The 21,401-nt window shown below is 35.8% G+C and overlaps 4 protein-coding genes across 23 annotated transcripts in view; 2 read left to right on the forward strand and 2 right to left on the reverse strand.

Moving 5' to 3' along the window:
- Positions 1-208: 208 nt before the first annotated feature.
- On the forward strand, positions 209-1,644 carry LOC128671110 (rhodanese domain-containing protein CG4456-like). The gene is made up of 4 exons (XM_053747296.2): positions 209-445; positions 577-768; positions 991-1,153; positions 1,437-1,644. The coding sequence occupies exons 1-4, from the start codon at positions 325-327 to the stop codon at positions 1,486-1,488; spliced, it is 528 nt and encodes a 175-aa protein (XP_053603271.1). The 5' UTR covers positions 209-324; the 3' UTR covers positions 1,489-1,644.
- An 899-nt stretch (positions 1,645-2,543) lies between these two features.
- On the reverse strand, positions 2,544-6,535 carry LOC128671111 (thiosulfate sulfurtransferase/rhodanese-like domain-containing protein 3). Of its 4 annotated transcripts, none has more exons than XM_053747299.1 (4): positions 6,500-6,535; positions 3,759-3,963; positions 3,308-3,470; positions 2,544-2,685 (listed from the first exon to the last, which is right to left on the reverse strand). In XM_053747299.1, exons 1-4 carry the CDS (start codon positions 6,518-6,520, stop codon positions 2,631-2,633), a joined length of 444 nt encoding a protein of 147 aa, XP_053603274.1. In that variant the 5' UTR covers positions 6,521-6,535; the 3' UTR covers positions 2,544-2,630. The 4 variants fall into 4 exon arrangements, with proteins under 4 accessions (XP_053603274.1, XP_053603277.1, XP_053603276.1 ...); XM_053747302.2 differs by lacking the exon at positions 6,500-6,535 and adding an exon at positions 4,409-4,565; XM_053747301.1 differs by lacking the exon at positions 6,500-6,535 and adding an exon at positions 4,257-4,565.
- A 365-nt stretch (positions 6,536-6,900) lies between these two features.
- On the reverse strand, positions 6,901-8,469 carry Prx4 (Peroxiredoxin 4). Its single transcript, XM_053747293.2, has 4 exons — positions 8,203-8,469; positions 7,980-8,097; positions 7,483-7,888; positions 6,901-7,361 (listed from the first exon to the last, which is right to left on the reverse strand). Exons 1-4 carry the CDS (start codon positions 8,363-8,365, stop codon positions 7,305-7,307), a joined length of 744 nt encoding a protein of 247 aa, XP_053603268.1. The 5' UTR covers positions 8,366-8,469; the 3' UTR covers positions 6,901-7,304.
- Positions 8,470-8,705: 236 nt separating this feature from the next.
- Positions 8,706-21,401, forward strand: part of LOC128671105 (histone-lysine N-methyltransferase 2C-like) — a 43,485-nt gene continuing 30,789 nt past the window's right edge. For 10 of the 17 annotated variants that reach the window (XM_053747268.2, XM_053747272.2, XM_053747280.2 and 7 more), the window contains exons 1-21: positions 8,706-8,885; positions 9,050-9,137; positions 10,119-10,323; positions 10,845-10,982; positions 11,259-11,549; positions 11,827-12,100; positions 12,232-12,346; positions 12,708-12,827; positions 13,054-13,274; positions 13,771-13,961; positions 14,408-14,541; positions 14,924-15,027; positions 15,230-15,503; positions 15,755-15,915; positions 16,308-16,551; positions 17,894-18,053; positions 18,452-18,735; positions 19,292-19,390; positions 19,786-20,019; positions 20,290-20,424; positions 20,690-20,856. In XM_053747268.2, coding sequence (XP_053603243.1) covers positions 9,050-9,137; positions 10,119-10,323; positions 10,845-10,982; positions 11,259-11,549; positions 11,827-12,100; positions 12,232-12,346; positions 12,708-12,827; positions 13,054-13,274; positions 13,771-13,961; positions 14,408-14,541; positions 14,924-15,027; positions 15,230-15,503; positions 15,755-15,915; positions 16,308-16,551; positions 17,894-18,053; positions 18,452-18,735; positions 19,292-19,390; positions 19,786-20,019; positions 20,290-20,424; positions 20,690-20,856 — 3,639 coding nt within the window. In that variant the 5' untranslated portion in view covers positions 8,706-8,885. The remainder of the gene's footprint in view (positions 8,886-9,049; positions 9,138-10,118; positions 10,324-10,844; positions 10,983-11,258; positions 11,550-11,826; positions 12,101-12,231; positions 12,347-12,707; positions 12,828-13,053; positions 13,275-13,770; positions 13,962-14,407; positions 14,542-14,923; positions 15,028-15,229; positions 15,504-15,754; positions 15,916-16,307; positions 16,552-17,893; positions 18,054-18,451; positions 18,736-19,291; positions 19,391-19,785; positions 20,020-20,289; positions 20,425-20,689; positions 20,857-21,401) is intronic. The other 7 variants (XM_053747277.2, XM_064436076.1, XM_053747276.2 and 4 more) reach the window with 4 other exon arrangements.

Genomic DNA, 21,401 nt, shown 5'->3' on the forward strand with positions numbered 1-21,401 from the left:
TGCGGAGTCATTATTAATCTAAGTGCGGTGCACTATAGTATATTGTTAGCCAGCCAAAATGTTTCTTGAACAATAAGTACAGTCTACAGCACATCAACCTACCGAAATTCATTGCAAACTCGTTGTTGTCACCTCGACATAGAGTTTCATGTAGGGCAACTTGAAGTGCTGTTGACTGTACCTAGGTACTTTAAAAACGTGAAAAAAATATTTTAGTGTCAATGCCAAGCCAAATTGATTGATTGAATTTGATTATACATTTTACAAAACTACAATAGTATTTCTTGTTTCCACGTCGATTTTCCTCTTCATTCCAGTCGCAAAATGATTCCGAGAACCATTGTAAGAAGATTTGTTCCACGTATATTTCATAACTCAATAACAATAACCAATACGAGAGCTATTTTTAATTCGAAGTATCTATTGCTTTCACACCAATCTCCAAGTAAGTTTTAGGTTTTAGCAGGCTAATTTTATTAGTATCGACTGTAAAATTAATTATATGTAGAATATCTACTTATCAGTTTTCGAAGTACGTATCTGATAAATGTTATCATTCTTTGTTTATAACTACAGATCATATTCCGAACACGCTAACACATCATCGAGTATATTCAACTCCCTCCGAAGTAAATTTGGAAAATATGATTGTGGATTTTGAGCAAGTTAAGAAAGCTACAAATCAAAAAGATGTACTGATAGTAGATGTGAGGGAGCCTGATGAAATTAAAGAGCATGGCAAAATACCAAACAGTATCAATATACCTTGTAAGTATTTCTCCCTCTTAAGTCCGGTTAGGATTTTGATTAGTGTTAAGTGCAGCTGTTAAGAACACAATCTGGACTTGCAATTATTAGTTCAAGTTTAAGTAATTCTGTGACTTTAACTCATACACTTTGTAAAAAGGTTTTAGTGCTCTACTATGTTAAATTGTATTTGAAATTGCACTGGTTACAAAGTATACATTTTAATAACATTATAATTTTCAGTGGGAAGTGTAACATCAGTGTTAGCAAATATGTCAGACAAAGAATTTGAGCACACCTACAAAAGACCAAAGCCCACAGAGGATGCAGAAATTATATTTTACTGCATGATTGGAAAGAGATCAGGCATGGCCCAGCAGAATGCTTTCAACTTAGGGTATAAAAAGTAAGTTTCAATTGTTATAACTTGTCTCCCAGCTTCGATTGGATAAAACCATAATATTATTATACACTTAAACCTTACTCAGGAATCACACTATATATATATAGGTGAAACCATACATAAATGAGGCTGGTCTTTTTTGAGTTAATCACATTCATAAAGACATTTCAACATATTTAATTAATTAATTCAACATATTTATTCACTATTAAATATATATATATGCACTAGCTGTGGCTTCACAACCTTTCGCATTTATATCAATAGTGATGTTTTTTTTTTTCAGTGTAAAAAATTATTTGGGCAGTTGGACAGATTGGGCATCAAGAGTACAGTAATGAAGTACCCATTTATTTATTGATTTATCAAAGTGCTATATTATATCTAGTCTATCATAAACAAATCTGAGGCTGCTACAAGTGGTGAAATCTATGTACTTTCTATACATACATGTTTAATTATTATTTTTTTAAAATAATAAATCATGCAACTTACTTTTTTTATCAACTTGATAGCAATGTGTCCTCACATTATATCATGTGAATAGTATCTCTCTTTCATCTGAGCATTATCCCAGTTTCTGCCTCACAAAGATGGATTACACCTTGTATTTTCAGTTTCGAAGAAACTGGGAATATCACAGATAAGTCTATGGGGAAAATACCAGTATTTTCCCCATAGACTTATCTGTGACTTGAGGTTAATATATAAGTGTGGTTTACTCCCAAGAGTAAACCACACTTATATATTAACCTCAAGGAGTAAACCCACATACAATATGTCAAGTGAAGTAGGTGATTAAATGAGTCTTCTGCTGGCTGGCAACACAGGGTGTTTATGAACCAATCTGGTTATTATATTTGGTATTGCAATGGAGAAATAAAGTAAGTTTCTCAAAATACTGTTTCTTCACATTTTTAATAGTGAGCAAGTCCAGTGTCCATTTTCCTACTGGTATCCTTTCCATTTCAGCATCTTTGGTATATTATGTTAGTGTTTGGACTATCCAGACTATGGGACAGGTTTAAGAATAGCAGTTAAAACATAAATGTTCAAAAATGTTGTTACATAACTAAGATTTGAACTCGGTAAAAAAAACAATCTAGTATGGTAATGTTATCATTACAGTACTAGTTAAATGAAAAAATAATTAATTCCGTATGTGTAATTAACACAGAGTCATTATTTTTCCATTTTCATTTTACTTCATTATGACAGCATTTTCAATTACGAATTGAATAGGTTAAGTTTTAAGATGCCAAGGACTAGGTACTGACCAAGGTAAGCCTTAGTCAGTAAGCAGACTCCTTGTCCCTTAGGCGAATAGGATTCTGTTATATAGTGGTTTTATTTGAGGGCAGAACCACACACTACATGTTGATATGAAAGAATATTCTGACATAACAATTTATTAAAAATATGAACAAAGATTAACTACTAAATAAAACAGTTATTGTTTCACAATAAAAAATATTAGATTTTATGTTCGATTTTTACTGGACCAGTCATTCCAACTCCCAAGATAAGTTTTTGACCTGTAAATAACAATTATTATTATTATTTTGTGAATATATTATCTTCTGAGTAATGTCAAATAGTTTATCTCTTTCTGTTTGTCTTGTTTTCTAGATCATGTCATTTTATAAGCTTTAGTTGTGATATAATAAAATTATTATAAAAGTAAAAATTATATATACAGCCTTTATTTGTTCATCAATATTAAATTTATAGCTGTGTCTCCCTGAAAATATTGAGATAAAAAGTTACCCTATACTTCCTGTGTTCATCAAAATCCTAATAGTAAATAGACCATATACTATACTCACAAACTTTCGCATTTATAATATAAGAAGTATGATTGTATATTAACTTTTCAACATGTGTACAGGGGGAGATTTAAGTGAAAAATATAAAATTGTCTTATTGTTTAAATTTCGAAATTGTGTTATCAGGACACAGTATAAAAATTTAATTCCCATTGACCACATCACAGTGATAACACTATTGAACTAGATTGTTTGATACGTAACCACAGCAGGAGTGGTTGATTGCTCCTTGTGTTTGACCAACAATTGCTAGTTGCCAGAATAAAAAATAAACTGTAAAAATGCATTCACATGATAACATGACGACCCTATTGTTGATGTGTATACTTACTTAGTATACCCTAGCTTTAATGCTTTATCTAAGGCTTCAGTGGACCTCCTACCAGATTGGCAGTAGAAAATTAGCTCGTCAGAAGATGATGGTTTGGTTCTATGATATTGCTTCTGAAACTCCTCGTTAGACATTGAGGCCAAGACATCAGACACTGAGCTCACTGGAAATATTTAATATATTTGTTTAAAGGTTTTCATATGTTTTATTATAATACTAAATATAATTAGCAGTCTTATACAGAAACTATCATCATCAACAGCTAGAGTCACTGGCCTTCCTTATGGATGGATAAGGACTTACTATTACCTGACAAAAATATTTCCAATTGGAAATTGAGCTTTAGAACATCTGCTCCGATTAACAAAATTTTATTGAATGAGAACCTTAAATATAAATGATGTTGCATTTTAATGTATGTAAATATTTGTATAGGAAGTTAAATACTTACATGGAATGTTAATGCTAGATGGTATCTTTCCAGTACTGCTCACTTCTTCTGGGTTTCGGACATCAATAATCAACTTCTCTGGTTTATGGATTACTTTCAGAATATCTTCATAACTGACAACATGCCTTGGGTCGACCATTATCTTGTTTTTACTTGACTTATCTGAGTAACTTCTAGCGCAAATGAACGTCGGTTTCTCCAATAACTAGAAGGGATAATGATCTCATCTCAATAAAATTGAAACAATGAACAATTACACAATCAAAGCTATATTATCAAAGCTTAAGATTTTTGTAAAGTGAAGTAATAACAAATTTTATTGTGGTGTGTGGTAAAGAAAAACAAAGATTTAAAAATAAAATGAAACAAACTAATATACTTCGGCGCACGGCAGGAAAACTGCTTCTTGTGGATTTATACCGTGACATCGTTACGACCACCATTGATAAACGAGAAGTTACGCGATTTATCATTATCATGCATAAAGCAATTAGTTACCAAGTTATCCTATGATATGATTTTTGAAATATGTGCCAATAAAACAGAGAACTGTAATGTTAATGAATGAATGAAATTAACTATGTGTAACAAATGAGAATTGCAAATTTCGAAATACAATAGAAAATGAAAACATAGAATCAGGCACAAACTGCTTCAACAAATTTAATAAGACTGCAAGCAAATATCACTCAACGATGCATTTATAGCTACTTTAAAATGAGCAATAAAATATTGGCAATGAATGAAAACTGAAAACAAACAAATACAAAATATTCTTAATATGTCATGTCATATCAACATCAGTCGTCATCGTCTTGTTAACATCTGTCAACCACAGACCATTTAGTGCTGTCAACCAATCTCTATTTAGGTACCTAGATACTTTGTACCTACGGAGTACCTACTAATTCCATGATCTATCCCCCTAACATTAATATGCATTGATTCCTAATGCCAGCATTAGGGATAGATAGAGGTTGGTTGACAGCACTAAATGGTCTCCATACCGTCGCCGAATGCCGACGTGAGTGCGTGAACATTGCATACCAAGTTAATATGATTTATTTATATTTTATGCTTTTATTTACCACAATCAAAAACCAGCAATGTTTACAGAAACCGCCAGAGTTTAAGAGACTGTGTGGAGCCGGCAAAACTTGCAAAGATAGCAAAAGCGTAGCTTCATGTAGAAGAAACGTTTTTATCGGTTTTTATTTTATTGATTATGGCTCTTGAAGGAAATATGAAGAATAGATTTTGACCGATTTTAAAGGATAAATCATGGAATTAGTAGGTATTGTTGTACTGCTAATTCCATGGGAAAGATATCGTAAAAGCAAACCTATTGTATATACATAATATAATAATTGTCAATACTAACTTAAAACAACTAACTGAACTAAACACTACTAACTGTCAATATAATATAATAATTGTCTCATTCTATCAATACCAAATTTTGTAAAGTGCGATAGTAATATAATAACATACTTTAGGTTAAATATTCTTAACTTTTTTATGAGTGAAGTACGCTTCAACTTTTTTATGAATAATGGGGATATTTTAGCTATACTGTCTACGTAAAAAACCTCCCTGTTTGACGGATGTTGAATTTATCATCCAACCTTGTTTCTAGAACAACTAGGCAAGACCATTGTAAACAATATATTTTTAATAAAATAAATGTTATATATATACAATAAGAAATACGTAAAAGAGGTGGAGTTGCAGATGAAAGAGAATTGATTCAATTAAATGCCCACTAACCGATAACGATGGGATTCGATGGATATCCCATTCTCATCCCATCCAATCATAGTTAAAAGAACCAATAATGCATAGGAAAGAAGCCGCGCGGGGGCTTTTCTATTTCTAAACGTATATAAACGTTTTTTTTTTACTTTAGTTTTGACATGAAAAAGAGTTTCGAAAAGAATAGGGATGTGGTCATGTATTGTACAGGTAAGTGTAATCGAGTTAATTTGCAGGTTTATTGAAGTTATTTATTAGCAATCTTTTATAAAATCATATTTTAATTCTTGTACAAAATAAAATTGTGTTGTGTTCTTTATATTTTACTTATTCAAAACAAATAAAATTAAAAATAAACTAACTACAAATACTAATTTAAACTTTAGAAGGTACGCGGGATTCTTACTGGCCGTCGTTAAAGGTTAAGCTAATTTTACAAGAAGTAAAAGAAATTCGAATTTTGATAAAACTTCGATAAAGCATTCTTCTGATAATATAAATAGGTAATCTTATTTTATAATTTCGTATGTGAGGTGGGAATCAAAGTTTGAATTTCTTCAAAATCCATGCATCGAGTGTTTAGCTTATGAACCTATTAAATACCTGTCTATCAAAAGACCTAGGTATTGAGAAACCCAAAATGACTCTGATATCTCAGTTTAGGAGGCTAAGCGAGCGAGTGCATCGCACAATTTCCAGTCCCGTGTGGGATTCGCGTCAGTTCAACAGAGCTTTAATAGTAATCTAAATATGTACTTACAATAAAATAAATCCAATACGTATATTAGCCTATTATGAGCGTTGCTTTTGTTATAAGAAAATATGTGTGCACCAAGATAAAAATGAATAATTTCAGTAGGTTTGTTTAGATTTATTTGTAGTATTTATTTAAGTATTCGTTTATGAAATTAATAAATGTGTATAATTTCACATAAGATTGTAGATAATAGTAATTGTTTATTATAAGTTTAGTGTAAATTTAATTTTACCGTTATAGCATAACAGAGCATGCTAATAATAAAAATACACATCTTCGGTACGTACGTCAAGAAAAACACTAAACAAAGTTCATAAAACTAAAACGAATAGTTACCTAACTTTTTTATGTTTAAAATAAAACTTATCGTAGTGAATTGTGTTATATTCGCCACTGAATATACACCACATAATTATCTCATATCACAGCTAGTTAACTAATTATTTTTGTAATCAGTGATTCATATTTAATATTATCTTTTTGTAAATAAGATTAATTTTAATATTACTTAGTATTTACAGAAAAACCTAAAGTGTGCGTTCCTGTTTACCTTAGTGAAATATTTTTATTAGATATTTTAACAAAGTATAGCTGCGGCCCGCGACTTCGCTCGAGTAGGATTTTTCAAACAAATTATTATGAATTTAAAAAAATATTTATTAGATTGTTATAAAACTTTAAATAGGTACATCATATACTATGGTATTTATTAGTCTTATATAATTTAACCATCAGTGTTAACCATCATGATCTAATAGGTAGAAATTTATTTTAACATGCCATTTTAGAAAAGTATAAAATTAAATAATACTGGCATTTTATAATTATAAACGGTCAGCATTATCCAATTAATATTGGTTATTTGAGTGATGTAGAAAACATATTCCAAGAGAATAATAAGACTAGAATTGAAAAAAGAAATTGACCTTATTTCATAATAAAGTAGCTAATTGTAGTAGGTAGATCAAGTTAATGTATTTCAATTGTTCAAAAATTATTTTTCATTTCACCACTTCTAAAAGAAAGTGTTTAAAATGTTAATTTTTGGACACTTTTTCAAAATATTTCTTCTTTTCCGCAGGATTCGGTATGATCTGAAATAAGAAAAAGGTTTATAGAATTTTGCATACAATTACTGAAAAAAAGTAATTTTGGATTCTACTTTAGTCAACTATGGACTTTACAACCAACAATTTCAGAGTGAATGTAACTTACAGTATCTTGTCCAGGTTTCCATCCTGCAGGACACACTTCACCATGTTTGTCAGTATATTGAAAAGCTTGTACCAGTCTAAGAGTTTCATCCACAGATCTGCCCACCGGTAAATCATTCATAGTGATTTGTCTCAAGATACCTTTATCATCAATAATAAATAGTCCTCTTAATGTATGTCCTAGGTCTTCTAAGTATACACCATAATCCTTTGCTATTGAATGTGATAAATCACTTAAGAGAGGAATGTTAATTTTTCCCAGTCCACCTTCCTTGCGAGGAGTGTTGATCCATGCCAAATGAGTGAAATGTGAGTCTACTGAGCAAGCCACTACCTCTGTATTTATTTTCTTAAACTCTTCTATTCTTTCCGAAAATGCTAATATTTCCGTAGGGCATACAAATGTGCTGGAAAATAAAGAGAAAAATAAAATAACACAATACCTTCATAAAAATGTATAAGTCAACATGTTAAAGAAATTATTACTTATCTACTTACAAATCTAAAGGATAGAAGAAGAAAACCAAATATTTCCCCTTAAAACTGGACAAAGATAGTTGAGTAAATTCTCCATTGATAACAGCGGTAGCCTCCCATTCTGGTGCCGGTTTTGATACTGGAAGAATAATACTTAGATGTAATTTAATGACGTTATGAAAGAATGAGTAGGTAGTATTTTATTTCAAAATATGTTAAGAAAAAATATTGTGAATGTACTTACTTACAGCTTTTGTAAATTGTAACTTATGATCAACTTTTCGAGCACCACCAGGAAATACATTACCACTTCCAAATGAATAACAAGAGTCACTTTCAAAATAAGATGAATGACAATATCTACTTAAACAGAGTAACATTATAATGGATCTAAATATGAACTCCATATTTTCAAACTTATCAACGAGTGATTAAAATAAGTCACAAAATAATGCCCCACGTAAACGTACCTACACTAAACGCTTGTTGCTTTGATTTTTTTTATCAGTTTCTATTTTGTACACGTCAAGAAAACCATGTTCCGTTTTGCAGGATTCTGTATTTTGTAGTTAAAAAAATATGTCATACATACCGCTATAATATTATGCGTTTTTTAAGTTTGTACTGTTTGCTTGCGCTTTGTGAAAATAAGTTATTATGTGAAAATATGTTATTATGTGATTTATGTAAAATCGATTCTTCTTTTTTATTTCGATTATGTTTATTCCATTCGATTATGTTTCCTGCGTGCAAATGTGTCGCATCACTACTCGGATTGTGCGCTTCGTTCACTATCAGTGAATGTTTTATTATTTTAATAATTTTTCAATCTAAATGTAAAATAAAATTTGGAAAATGCGTTTTTATTCAGTTCTCTATTACTTTTCATAATTTTGTTTCAAGTGGCGTCCGTCGCAAGCTATTGCGGTAAGTTTAGAAGTTTACTTGCAAATCCACTTGTCGTTCACTATGGCGGTCTTCATTTACATTACTTTGATGCTGTCGTCGTAAATAATTTCATCATATCATAACCACTAAATATTGTTCGCTGTTGTGTTCGAGGTTGAATATTTTCAATGACAATGTTTTAGATGGACGTGCCGGACGAAAGTGTACTGGACGTAGATTTGTTAGCTGACGATGGTTCAGAAGAGGAAGGCGAAGCGCAGCCATCATCAGGTACGATCCCCGCCTTTTTTTCTATGGTAATGGTAGTCTGTTTGAGGGGTTGAAACATTAATCTAAGCTATTTTTATTTTCATTTCCCTTACATTTTATCATAAATAAAATCCCTTACATTAAAATTTCATCACTTTATATTCATGATTGTGGTTATGATATTTACATTATGTTTATTACAATTAGATCTACAATTTAACTTCAATAATAACAAGATTTGGTCCATTATTTGTATATATGTTTGTATTTTTTACAATAGCATTAAATAATTTATTTAAATAATAAGCATGCAGGTAATGAATATGGATACCTGTAAAACTTTTACTAGGAAATAGAAGAAAATTAGGCACATATATACAAATTTATTTATTTTAATTACCTATTGGTAAAGTAATAAACACATCAAAAAGACCTGCACAATCTTGAGTTGGAAGTTTTTTCCTAGTCAATATTATAGTTGAACTCTTTTATTTTTGAAGAACTAGCCCAATGTGGACAAAATAATACCTACTTTTGTTTTGTGTATACATAAATTTAATAGATTTATTAATTATATTTATGTATATTAGGTTAGGACAGATCATGTCACATCAATTATATAAATGTTAAATTATATCCTCCCTCATTAATTTGATTCCTTAACTTGATCTAATCTCTGTCCTATTCCATAAAGAAAATAAATATATGCATTAGCAACAAAAAAGTTAATTTTAAAAATGAAAAATAGAATTGTAAGTATCTATTTGCACTGATAGAATTGAGTAATATTATGGTAATATTTGGGCAACAGCAACAGTATTCATGAATATGTTTGATCTCAGGTCATTAAGTATATCGATTTCAAATTTCAGCCCAGCTGTTTAGCCAAAAATTGTATATAGTTTAGCCAAAGATTGTAAATCTAATAGATATTCTCATTTATAAGGAAGTATGGATTTAATTAGGTAGTCTAATGGTAATGACATGAAAACTATTTGTCAGATTTCTACATAGGCCCCGGGTCCACTCCTACGTCATGCGCATCGTCGCCGCGCGGCGAGGAGCCCGCGTCGCCGGCCGGGACGCTGTCCCAGCCCTCGTTCTTCCATCCCTACACCCGCCCGTTCTTCACCTCCGCCAGGCGAGGCCCGGGCAGGCCAAGGAAGGAAGGGCCCAAGTTGACACGAGAAGGGAAAATTGTCAGAAGGTACCTATGTAGACTATGCAACAAAATGTATAGCAATTTAAATAAAATAAATGTGATTTTGATTCTTCTTCATAGTCATATTCCTCATGGCTTAGGGTTGTGGTCATTACTTGGCATGAAACACACACAACAACTTTCTTGGCATTATTAATGGAGTGGTTTGCCATTGCCTTCTCCATTTCACACACAAGTTAATAATCAACCAGTGTGCAGGTTTCCTCACGATGTTTTCCTTCACCGGAAGCAAGTTATGATCAATGAAAACTACTATACATGAGTCAGATTGGTATACAAACTCATGTAGCACGAGTTCGGATTCAAACCTGGGACCTTTCGATCCACAGGCGGGCGTTTTAACCATTACACCACCACCTGATTTTGATTAGGTATTGGCTTTTTGTCACACTATTGTGCCACATTTTTTCAAAGATAAAGTTTGCAGTCTAAAGTTTCTTGTCAGCTTGAAAGAAATAAAAATTTAATTTCATATACCCTTTCATTTAATTAAATTGATTGGTCAGATATCGTGCCAACCCTGGGTCTGTCAGAGGAGCTAAAAGACACCGTGGCAGCCGTGAGGACTCGTTGGAAGATGTCATGGACGAGGATGATTTCACCATGCCTGCTCCCGAAGAACCACCTTTTATGCCTGAAAAATGGTGAGTATTTCCTGATTTCAAAATGTTGAAAAGTTCTTTTATTTATTTTATGTCTGTTATGAGTTTAGCATTTTCATGTCTTATTATATGAATTAAGTACTGCAGTTGTCTACTAATTAAGTAATTGTCTACTAGTACTACTGTTGTAATCGATTTTAAAGTCCTATATAAACAATTTTGTCAGTGCCTATTGTTGAATAATGTTCAAACCTATTAATTCTAAAATAAAACATTTATGAACCACAAAAGTATGATTTCCTAATTTATCTGCACTAGGCCCGGTAAAGTATGCGCTCTGTGCAACCTGAGCGAGCGCAGTCAGCTGGGGCAGGGCGAGATGCGCCAGATCGTGGTCAGCATCGAGGGGGAGGCCGGGGCCGGGGTCGGGGCGGGGGCGGGGGCGGGGGCTGGGGCGGCGTCGGGGGCGGGGGCGGGCGGCGCCACGCCCACCGGCGCCGCGGCCCCGCCTCTGCCCGTGGGGCTCGCCTCGCCGCCGCCCGAGGTCGACAACCAGCAGCAGTTGGCGTTGCCGCTCAGTCGGAGGCAGAAGGCTTTTAATAAGTGCAAGTTCGTATCAGATCACATTAATGATATTAATAGCCCTTTTTCCGAACTTACAGTTTTACTTTTTAACTTTTAACTATTAAATTTTTTTGACCTTAATATATTACGCAACTCTAGTGCCTTTTAGCCAAGGCCCCTCCATTGGTCTCATCACTACATATTCACACAATAGATTTTGATGCAGTTTCACTGTTATTTAGACAATATGGTGCTGTTATTATGACATATGTGTTCAAGTTTTATTCTCCCCATGTTCTAAACATAGAAATATTTGTTTCAGAACACCTTTGTTCAACATGGAACACACTGACGAACTGTCCATCATAGGCTATACTGAAACTCTAGAATTCCCAGGCGTTGTATCTTCTAGAGCTCTATACCTCCACCGCTCTTGCCTAGAGTTCAGCCCTCCATTTCAAGACCAGGTTGCAGCTGGAATATCCGAAGAAGATAAGGAATGTTTGGAAGAAGCGAGGATTAGAGGAATAGTGACACAAGCACTGCAAAGAAAATGTGCCTTTTGTTCACGATTTGGTGCTAGTATACCTTGTAAAGTGAGTTTTATTTCAGTTTCTTCACATAATAAGCTATTTACAAAAAAGTATGCTTACTTGATTTGTATTGAAATATCCTATAGATGTTCGTTATTTTTAAGGAAATTCTTAACAAATCGTGTCTTTTACAGATGAGTTGCAATAAATACTTCCATCTGCCTTGCGTGCTAGCGTCTGGTGGCTTCATTGATTTCCAGAGTAAATATTCATTTTGCAAGGACCATTTGTATCAAGTGCCACTTATCTGTGAGTATTAGCACACTTTTGTAATTTATTTGAATATTATAGTTATAATATTATACTTAATTATACATTTACAGTCAAGTTTTAATCTTAGAAACATAAAAAGATAAGTAAGGGCGAAAATCATAGCATACATAGACATGTATGCTATGATTTTCGCCCTTATTTATATTGTAAGCTTTTCTTGCAAAATGTCATGTTTCTAGATAAACTTATAGGATTTGATTTCCTTATGAAACCGACATTTAAAATTAAACATTTAAAAAATCTTCCGAATCTGCAACCCACTGAACTAAGCACTTATATTATTGATATTTATTTATTTATATGTATATATTTGACGTGTCATGTTTGTGTGGCGCAGGCACGTCGGACATCGAGTGCCGCACGTGCCGCACCATCGGAGACCTCGCCAACCTCATGACGTGCGTGACGTGCGGCGGACACTACCACGGCACGTGCGTGGGGCTGGCGCAGCTGCCCGGTATGTACTCTCTGTGGGGATGCCAGTGGGAGCTAACCAATCATAGTGCACCATTGTGATGCAACGACAACCACACTGCAATGTGATTGGTTTGCTGAGTCTCACTTCGAATCGACTCGATAGTGAGAAGAGAAATGCAAACACGCTCTAAGCCCTCAGTCCTCTCATATTGGGACCATTTCACCCAATTCCATTGGATGCCTCTAATCCTGGAATACTTTCCCAGGGGTCCGTTCAGGCTGGTGTTGCCGCTCGTGCCGCGTGTGCCAGATCTGCCGCGGGGAGGCGGCGGGGGGCGGCGGCGGCGGGGCCGCGGGGGCGGGGGCGGGGTCGGGGGCGGGGGGCGAGGCGCGCGCGGTCACGTGTGAGCAGTGCGACAAGCTGTACCACGCCACGTGTCTGCGGCCCGTGATGGCCACTGTACCCAAGTACGGCTGGAAGTGCAAGGTACACATTGTTCTTCGTCATTTCTAGCCATTTATGTATGGATGTAGGCCCTCTTTGTTAACCACTAATTAGAACTCGTGCGTGAATCGAAATTTATTTTATTATTGATACTAAATAGTCCCTTCCTATTTTTTTTCCTAAATATCTCCTATGGACATAGTCCATTTACAGTTTTACGTATAGATTAATAGACAGCTTTGGATGCTATGAGGCTGTCTATATGTACCTATATAATTTGACGTGAAAATGTGCCTGTGACAAGAGAGGTTTCATTGCAGAAGGAAATAAATAGTGTAAAGAAGGCACAAAACCATTCATACTCTCGTATGCTTGTGCTTATGAGCGCGGGACATCAACACTCACACATGAGAGATCCCTACTAGGAATCACTCCACCATTTGTACATGTGTTTTTCTTTATTTTATTTACTTATTTTTCATACAATAACTTTTAGCCTAAAATTTAAACGGTTGCTATATTTAATTTTGTTTTTCAGTGTTGCCGCGTGTGTTCAGACTGCGGGGCCCGGTCCCCGGGCGCCGGGCCCTCCTCCCGCTGGCACGCGCACTATACTGTATGCGACTCGTGTTATCAGCAAAGGAATAAGGGCTCCTGCTGCCCTTTATGCAGGAGAGCCTATAGGGCTGCGGCGTATAGGGACATGATCCGCTGTACACTTTGCAAAAGGTTACTAATACACTATTCCATAATTTTATAAGTGAGAATGCCACACTTTTATGGATAAAGTTGATGAAACTCAGCACCGGAATTGATGAAGGCTCAATTTTAAAAGACAATTTTAAAATAATCATCTCCTTGAGACTGAAATCAAGGGTTAAATACCCTTAGTCCCTTAGACTCTAGTCCTTAGCTGATTGACTGATTTGGTTTCACTGACGAGTAATGATATTTAAAAATGTATTAGCTTCGAATTTGCCATTTAATGTACCTTAGGCAGCCCCTAGACGGTAGGTCATATAGTGCAATATGAATGAACAAAAACGATACTATCTAGCCTATTGAAAGAGTTGCCTCTACAGTAAAATTTGACAAGAAAATTTGTCATTGTTTTGATTTTATTTGATCGCTTTACTGTAAGCCTAAATAATAATAACTTAATTTGCGTTTATTAGGTACGTGCACGGTATGTGCGACCCTGATGCGGAGCCTCTACAGTACAAGCAGAACAAAGAGAGGAATCCAGGCTACGAGTACAACTGTCCCATTTGCAAGAACCACATGCAGCTGACTGGAACCAAAACTGGCTGTACATATTGTTTTTTAACCAACGGGCTAAAAATATTAGAGAACTTGGAACTAGAAAAAGATTTATTAATTATTTTAAAAAATTGGTTGATGAACTAGCCACCACCAAGCACCAAGGCACCAAGCTTCTAGCACTCACTAAACTTGAATATATACAAATAATTGTCTGCGTAAAAGCGCATGCGCTTTGTTCACTTGGTTGGCAATACGTTTGTCAACCAAATGAAAATGCATAAATAATAACCAAATGCAATGGTGAAATGGTAAATGTGGTTCGTCAAAAATATTTTTGCTGTAGTTTGTTTTTGGTGTAAATTAAAGTACCTATATCTATAATTTACACATAAAAAGTAAGATGAGTAATATGTATATTTTAATTGTAGCTTTTGAAGATGAAAATACGGCGTCAACATCACAAGATTCATCGTTTGGGGACGAGAATTCTCAACACGAGCAAGACCCCCTCGCTATGGAAGTTGTTGCAAAAGTAAGAGGAAAATGCCTTATGTTTCAATCCATTGTAAGACACCAACAGTTTTTATTTGACACCTCAGTAGTCAAAAATAATTTTTAATCATTATTTTTTTCCAATATCCCATTTTATGTACCAGTGGCTATTCACACAGCCAAACTGAAAATATATAGTTATTTTCTTTGGTGGTCATGTTGATGCTTCAATTAATTTTCAGGCGGACGTTGGCCTCGGCAAAGGCAAACCTTACACAGTGTCGTCGAAAATAGCCAAAAAGAAGATGGGCGGCTACAAGCTAAAGGGTGGTTTCCCTCCGGCCGGCAAAATGGGATTCCAGAAGCGACAACGTTCCGTTTTAGACTTTGGCAGAAAGCGGGGTTCCAAGCCGAAGATGCGGGGGGTTTTTGGGGTCCCTGGGCTGGGGCTCCAGAGGCCCCAAGCCCCGGATAATAAAGTGCCGGAGGACGATCCCGGTGAGAAGTGTTCAAATGGTTAGATTTTCATTTATTTTATGTTTTCACTTGGGAGCTGTAATGACTTTTATTTTTCTCATTTTATCATTACAAATCATTTTTTTTTGTTGATCATACTAATTTGTTTAATCATTATGAAATTTTCGTTTCGTTGTTGATAATGCTAATTTACCATTTATTTTTTTATCATTATTAATGTTTTTTTCATCACTTTTTTTTGCCATACCAATTTTCGTATAGATAACAAATTAAATGGGACATATTTACAGGAATGGAGAACAAACTGGTGCTATGTTCGAGCAAAGACAAGTTCGTGTTGACTCAGGATCTGTGCGTGATGTGTGGCGCCGTGGGCACGGACTCCGAGGGCTGTCTGATCTCCTGCGCTCAGTGTGGCCAGACCTACCATCCTTACTGCGTCAATATCAAGGTTAGTGTCTGTCTCATGTTCCTCGTCATGTTTGGGGCTGCGGCGCATCAAGTTCAGCTTAAAAGATAATTTGATCCACTACCAAAGACAACTTTGTACTCATAACTCTATAATAATCATAACTTCTTCTAATGTAAGGAATTATTTTAGAAGTTGATGATTATTTTAGGTATTTCTATATTTATATGCCAAATTTATTTAACACCAAAAACGATTTGTATTTTCAATTAATGATGCAAATTAATACTTTCTTTCCTATTTACTGTTTCTTGTATCTCTGTGTACATAAACTAATAAACACTATTAATACGCATCTGCTAGCGTTCCGTTAGAGAGCTTTATCATTCGAATGATACCTTGAGTTTTCCAATACATTTCATATTTTTGCCCAGGTTTCCCAAGTGATAGTGACACTCGGCTGGCGATGCCTCGACTGCACAGTGTGTGAGGGTTGCGGCAACCGCGGCGATGACAACCTGCTGCTGCTGTGTGACGACTGTGACACCACGTGGCACACCTACTGCGCGCGGCCGCCGCTCAGTGAGGTCCCCCGAGGGGCGTGGAGGTGCGAGCGCTGCAGGCGGTGTTTGGTCTGTGGCACCAGGGACACTACCGCTTGGTGTGATAACTATACAGGTTAGTAGGATAACGGCATTAGTCATAATGCTTTATGTCTGCCTGTTTTGCATTTCATTGCACTCTTACAGACTTGTAAATAATTAAATAAATATATTAGGACAAATCACACAGATTGAGCCAGCCCCAAAGTAAGTTCGAGACTTGTGTTATGGGATACTAACTCAACGATACTATATTTTATAACATACAAAAAAAACATATATAAATAAACATAAAAAAATACATATATAGATAAACATCCAAGACCCAGGCCAATCAGAAAAAGATCATTTTCCATCATGACCCGACCGGGGATCGAACTCTGGACCTCTCGGTTCAGAGGCAAGCACTTTACCACTGCGCCACCGTGGTCGTCATAGTGGTCAGTGGGACTCAGCGAGAAACATACCGCTATCTTCATTCGTCAAAAACTTGAGCAATTATCATTATTAGCTGAAGTCGACCAATCATGACACAAAATTATGACATTAAGACACAATGACGACAACAGAATATGATTGGTTGGCTGTGTCTCACTGCGAAAAGGTTCGACAGTGAATAGCTAACCTACACTCGGACCTCTATTGCATAAAATTTAATGTATAATTCTGGATTTGAGCTGGAATCGAATCCACCTACTTGCCCGGGGCAGTGCTCTTACCACTGGATTTTTTTCAAATCTATTCATCTCTTTCGCTTATGAGCAGTTTTTCGTTAGCAAGTAGTAATTATATGGTAGTGAAGTCCGTAAAGCCAAATAACTATGCCTTTTTACTAAATGTCATTGGCATCAAATGCCATTTGAGGGGTATGACAGTGAGAATAAGTGATGTCATATTTGCTGAAGTCAAAAAGTATTACAATCATTCCACTAATGAAAACCTGAATCACTTACATAGTATAAAACAAAGTCACTTCCGGCTGTCTGTCCCTGTGTATGCTTAGATCTACGCAACGGATTTTAATGCGGATTTATAATAGATAATGTGATTCCTGATGATAATAAAAACAATCAAACAACAATAGGATAGGAATCCGATCGGGCTGCGCGAGAACTGAATGATTACAAGTTTATTTGTTAGACAAATTAAAAAAACTCCGACCTTCAATATTCATTTCGCTACAACTTTTGCACGGTTGAACCGATTTTCATGAAACATGGCTAAGAGCACTCGGAATAAAATTATCTATGACACAAAAAAAAAAAACTAAACGAAAATCGATTCATCCGTTTGGGAGCTACGATTCCACAGACAGATACACAGACCGACACGTTAAACTTATAACACCCCTCTTTTTTCGTCGGGGGTTAAAAATAAAATGAAAGAAAATTGGAGCGGCAGCTGTACGGTTGTTGCAGAGTGTGCGCCGTGCGCGTCGCTGGTGATCTGCTGCGTGTGCTCGGAGCCGTACTCCGACGGGGAGCTCATCATACAGTGCTTCGGCTGCAACCGCTGGCTGCACGGCGCCTGCGACTCCATCCGCGGCGACCACGACGCCGAGGCGTGTTGTCGCCAAGGGTGAATATTGTGGATATTCTGCCGTCGTCACTTCAAGAAGCCTAGCGTAAAAATAAAATATTATAATTAAGGTTTCGGCTCAGATTTTGCGACCTTCCTGACCCTCTGTGGTAATACAATTGTTGCCCGTCAGCCGCCAAGGCTTTATTCACTGATTGATAAATAAAGCCACTTTGTGGCTATTCTTCCCCTCTTCAATGTACGCTAATCCATATTGTTCATAATTATATTAAAAATGCGAAAGTCCGTCGGTCTCGCTCTCACGGATAAACCACTGGGCCGATTTTGATGATGGAATAGATTTAGTTAATGACCTGGGTTCAACATAGTCTACAGCGCATTTAATAAAGAAAACTACCACTTAGATTTGTATGACTATCGTCTCCGTTTTCTCCCAGGTACAAATGCATAATATGCCGCGGTCGCGACGTCCCCCCCCCTCACCTAGCGAGAGCGATAGAAGCAGCCCCAGCTACTACCACTACCACCATAACCACAACATCTAGACCTACCCCCCGCCACACCGCTATATCCCTCGGTCTAGGCGGAGAATATTACGTGGACGACGTCTGTCTGTCACAACGAGGGGCCCATCATATGAAGCAGTTGGAGGCGGACTTGGGAATAACCCACACGAGGCGGAAAAGGAGGTTCAAGAATGAGAACACGGAGAAGGACGCTGGTGAGTTTTTTGTTATTAAAAAATTAAATATTATCTGTGAATATTACAGTGAAAAAAAATTAAGCAATCGAATTTACAAGGTTTTTATGTATGTAGGTATGTATAAAGGTAACAGTTTGTTGGGGTGGAATCTTGCAACAATATTGAAACAGATATTTTTAATCAATTGAGCTGGAATACACATTTACGAGTAGTTGCATGACAGTTTAATGGTGATGGTGCACCCAGGATCGGCTCCCGATGAAGGAGCTCCTCAACGGCTTACTGCACATTGATGACAATAAAAGCTTGTGTCAAAAATTGAATTTTTGTAAAAATATTTTTAATATTATTTAATCTGTCTTATTCTCTATTTCCTTGCTTTTAATTGTTTTTTGTAATTCTTGTTTTTTATTTTCACACTGAGCTTTGAAAGCAGCACAAATTGCTTCACCTATCCACTATTCTAACAAGTCACTCACTGTCTATCTCTTCCCACACTTTGATATAATAAAAACATTGATTAAAATAGGAATCTAATGGTGACTTTTTTGTGTGGGCTGCTGTGTTGGATTAGAAATAATGGCATCTATTGAAACAGTGGTTCAGAACGCTGACGTCGAGATGGGAGACGACTCCAAGCCGGACAGCACGGCTGAGGTCAAGGAGGAACCTGGTTAGTGAAACTTATAACTACAGGAAACTTTAATTACACAAAATAACGTTAAGATTCATAAAAAAGTTACATCATATTAAAATTTGGTTTGTCACTATCGCTTTTTCCGATATTTGACATTGACAGAAAGAAATTGACTTTAGCATACATGAAACTAAGTAGGTACCTCTAAGTCTTATACTTTTTATAAATATGTGGTTGAGTTATTATACTAGTTAAATTTAACGAAAATTTACAATAATTATTTTGGTTATTTAAACATTGATGTTTGCTTTTCTAAAAGACCCGGTAGTGGGATGTTCTAGTAAAAAAAAAGGAATTTTGTAATGGCTATCGGTTATTAAGTCCTAGTTAGACTTTGTGATTTTAGCTATACTATTATTTGAATTCCCCAGGCGTAACCACGAACACGAATCTAAAAGAAGGCACTCTATGGAACGTTGCCAACGACGGCCCACCGCCGGAAGGCTTCACAGTCTACACCATAGAGTCGGGACTCACTGTGTTGAGGCGGAAACGACAGCGGAACCTGAATAAATTGGGGATTGGTGGGTTTGTGGTGCGACAGAGACAAAGCAGCAAGGCGCAGCTTGATGATGATAAGGATGGCGATGGAACGCAGGCTGGAGGTGAGTATTTCTCATTTCCATTAGTTTTACAGAGGAATTGAAAGTCCTATTACCTTGTGAGAATCAGATGGAGTGACTCTCACAAAAATAAGAGAAGAACCAGTATCATTTCCATGTCTGTAGTGAGGACAAACTGTAATGGCATTAGCATCCATTCTCACATCTTAGCGTTTTCTCGGTTCCTTCCACAGCCTTTAGGCGTCGGAGCCCGAAAATACATATGTTCTATAAAATAAGTTTGTTATAGTCAAGCATATCTTATTTGTTTAGAATCTCCAGGCAACAAAAGGAAGCCACGGCGAAAACCAAGATCTAAGCTGATGGAGCAATTCCCATCCTATATGCAAGAAGCGTTCTTCGGTAAAGAGTTGTTGGAGCCCAGCAAACCTTCAGTCAGTTCCACTGGTATGTATTGGAATTAAAATTTGAATTGAATTCAATAGATAGGCTTTAAACAAACAGCTATTGGAAAGATTCGTTCGAGTCAACATTATTTCAAGCACACGGTCATGTGCTGGTCATTGGTCACAAAAGCCCGCGCGCGATGCTTACTTTCCCAGCTGAAAAAATATTACTATCAACTTAATCTTTTGCCTGTAATAAACGTATTGCGAGTAATAATAATATACACTCATTTAAGAGTTTCACGTTATAATTCTTTTTCACACAGGAAATCCATCAGAGAGCCCATTACGATCGACCACTCCGGAAGGTTACCGGGAACTGAGGGACTTCAAGCTAGACTTGGATAACTCGGACACGGACGGAGAAGATGTCATGTCTGCTTTGACTGTCTACAATGACCAGGACACCTCTTATATCATCACACTTAACTCTGTAAGTTATTTTATTATTTTAGGTATAACTTTACAACTCACCATTTCAGAATACATGAATGTATTAAAACGTCTCAGACAATTAGAACCAAAGAACTTGATAGAAGATACTAAATTTCCATTGGAAAATAACTTATACACCAACACACAGCATATCTGCTTATATCCATAAAGCAATCGCATTATTTTACATAGAAAAAAAAGGTGTAACGTTGTTCCCGTGGGAATATCGGAATAAAAAGTACCCTTATGTCATTCAGGAACATTGCAGCTTTCTGGTAAAATAAATAGATAAATATATATATTTGGACAAATCACGCAGATTGAGTTGGCCATAAAGTAAATTCGAGACTTGCGTTATGGGATACTAACTCAATGATACTACATTTTATAAACAATCAAGACCCAAGTCAATCTGAAAAAGATTATTTTCCATCTTGACCTGACCGAAATAATTTTGAAATTTGCTTAAATATAATATAAACGGTGTCTCATAGTGTAATTTCGAATTGTTACTTCTTAATAAATTATTATAATTACTATGTC

This window comes from Plodia interpunctella, chromosome 7 (genome assembly GCF_027563975.2).
Source record: "Plodia interpunctella isolate USDA-ARS_2022_Savannah chromosome 7, ilPloInte3.2, whole genome shotgun sequence".
Lineage (NCBI taxonomy): Eukaryota > Metazoa > Arthropoda > Insecta > Lepidoptera > Pyralidae > Plodia > Plodia interpunctella.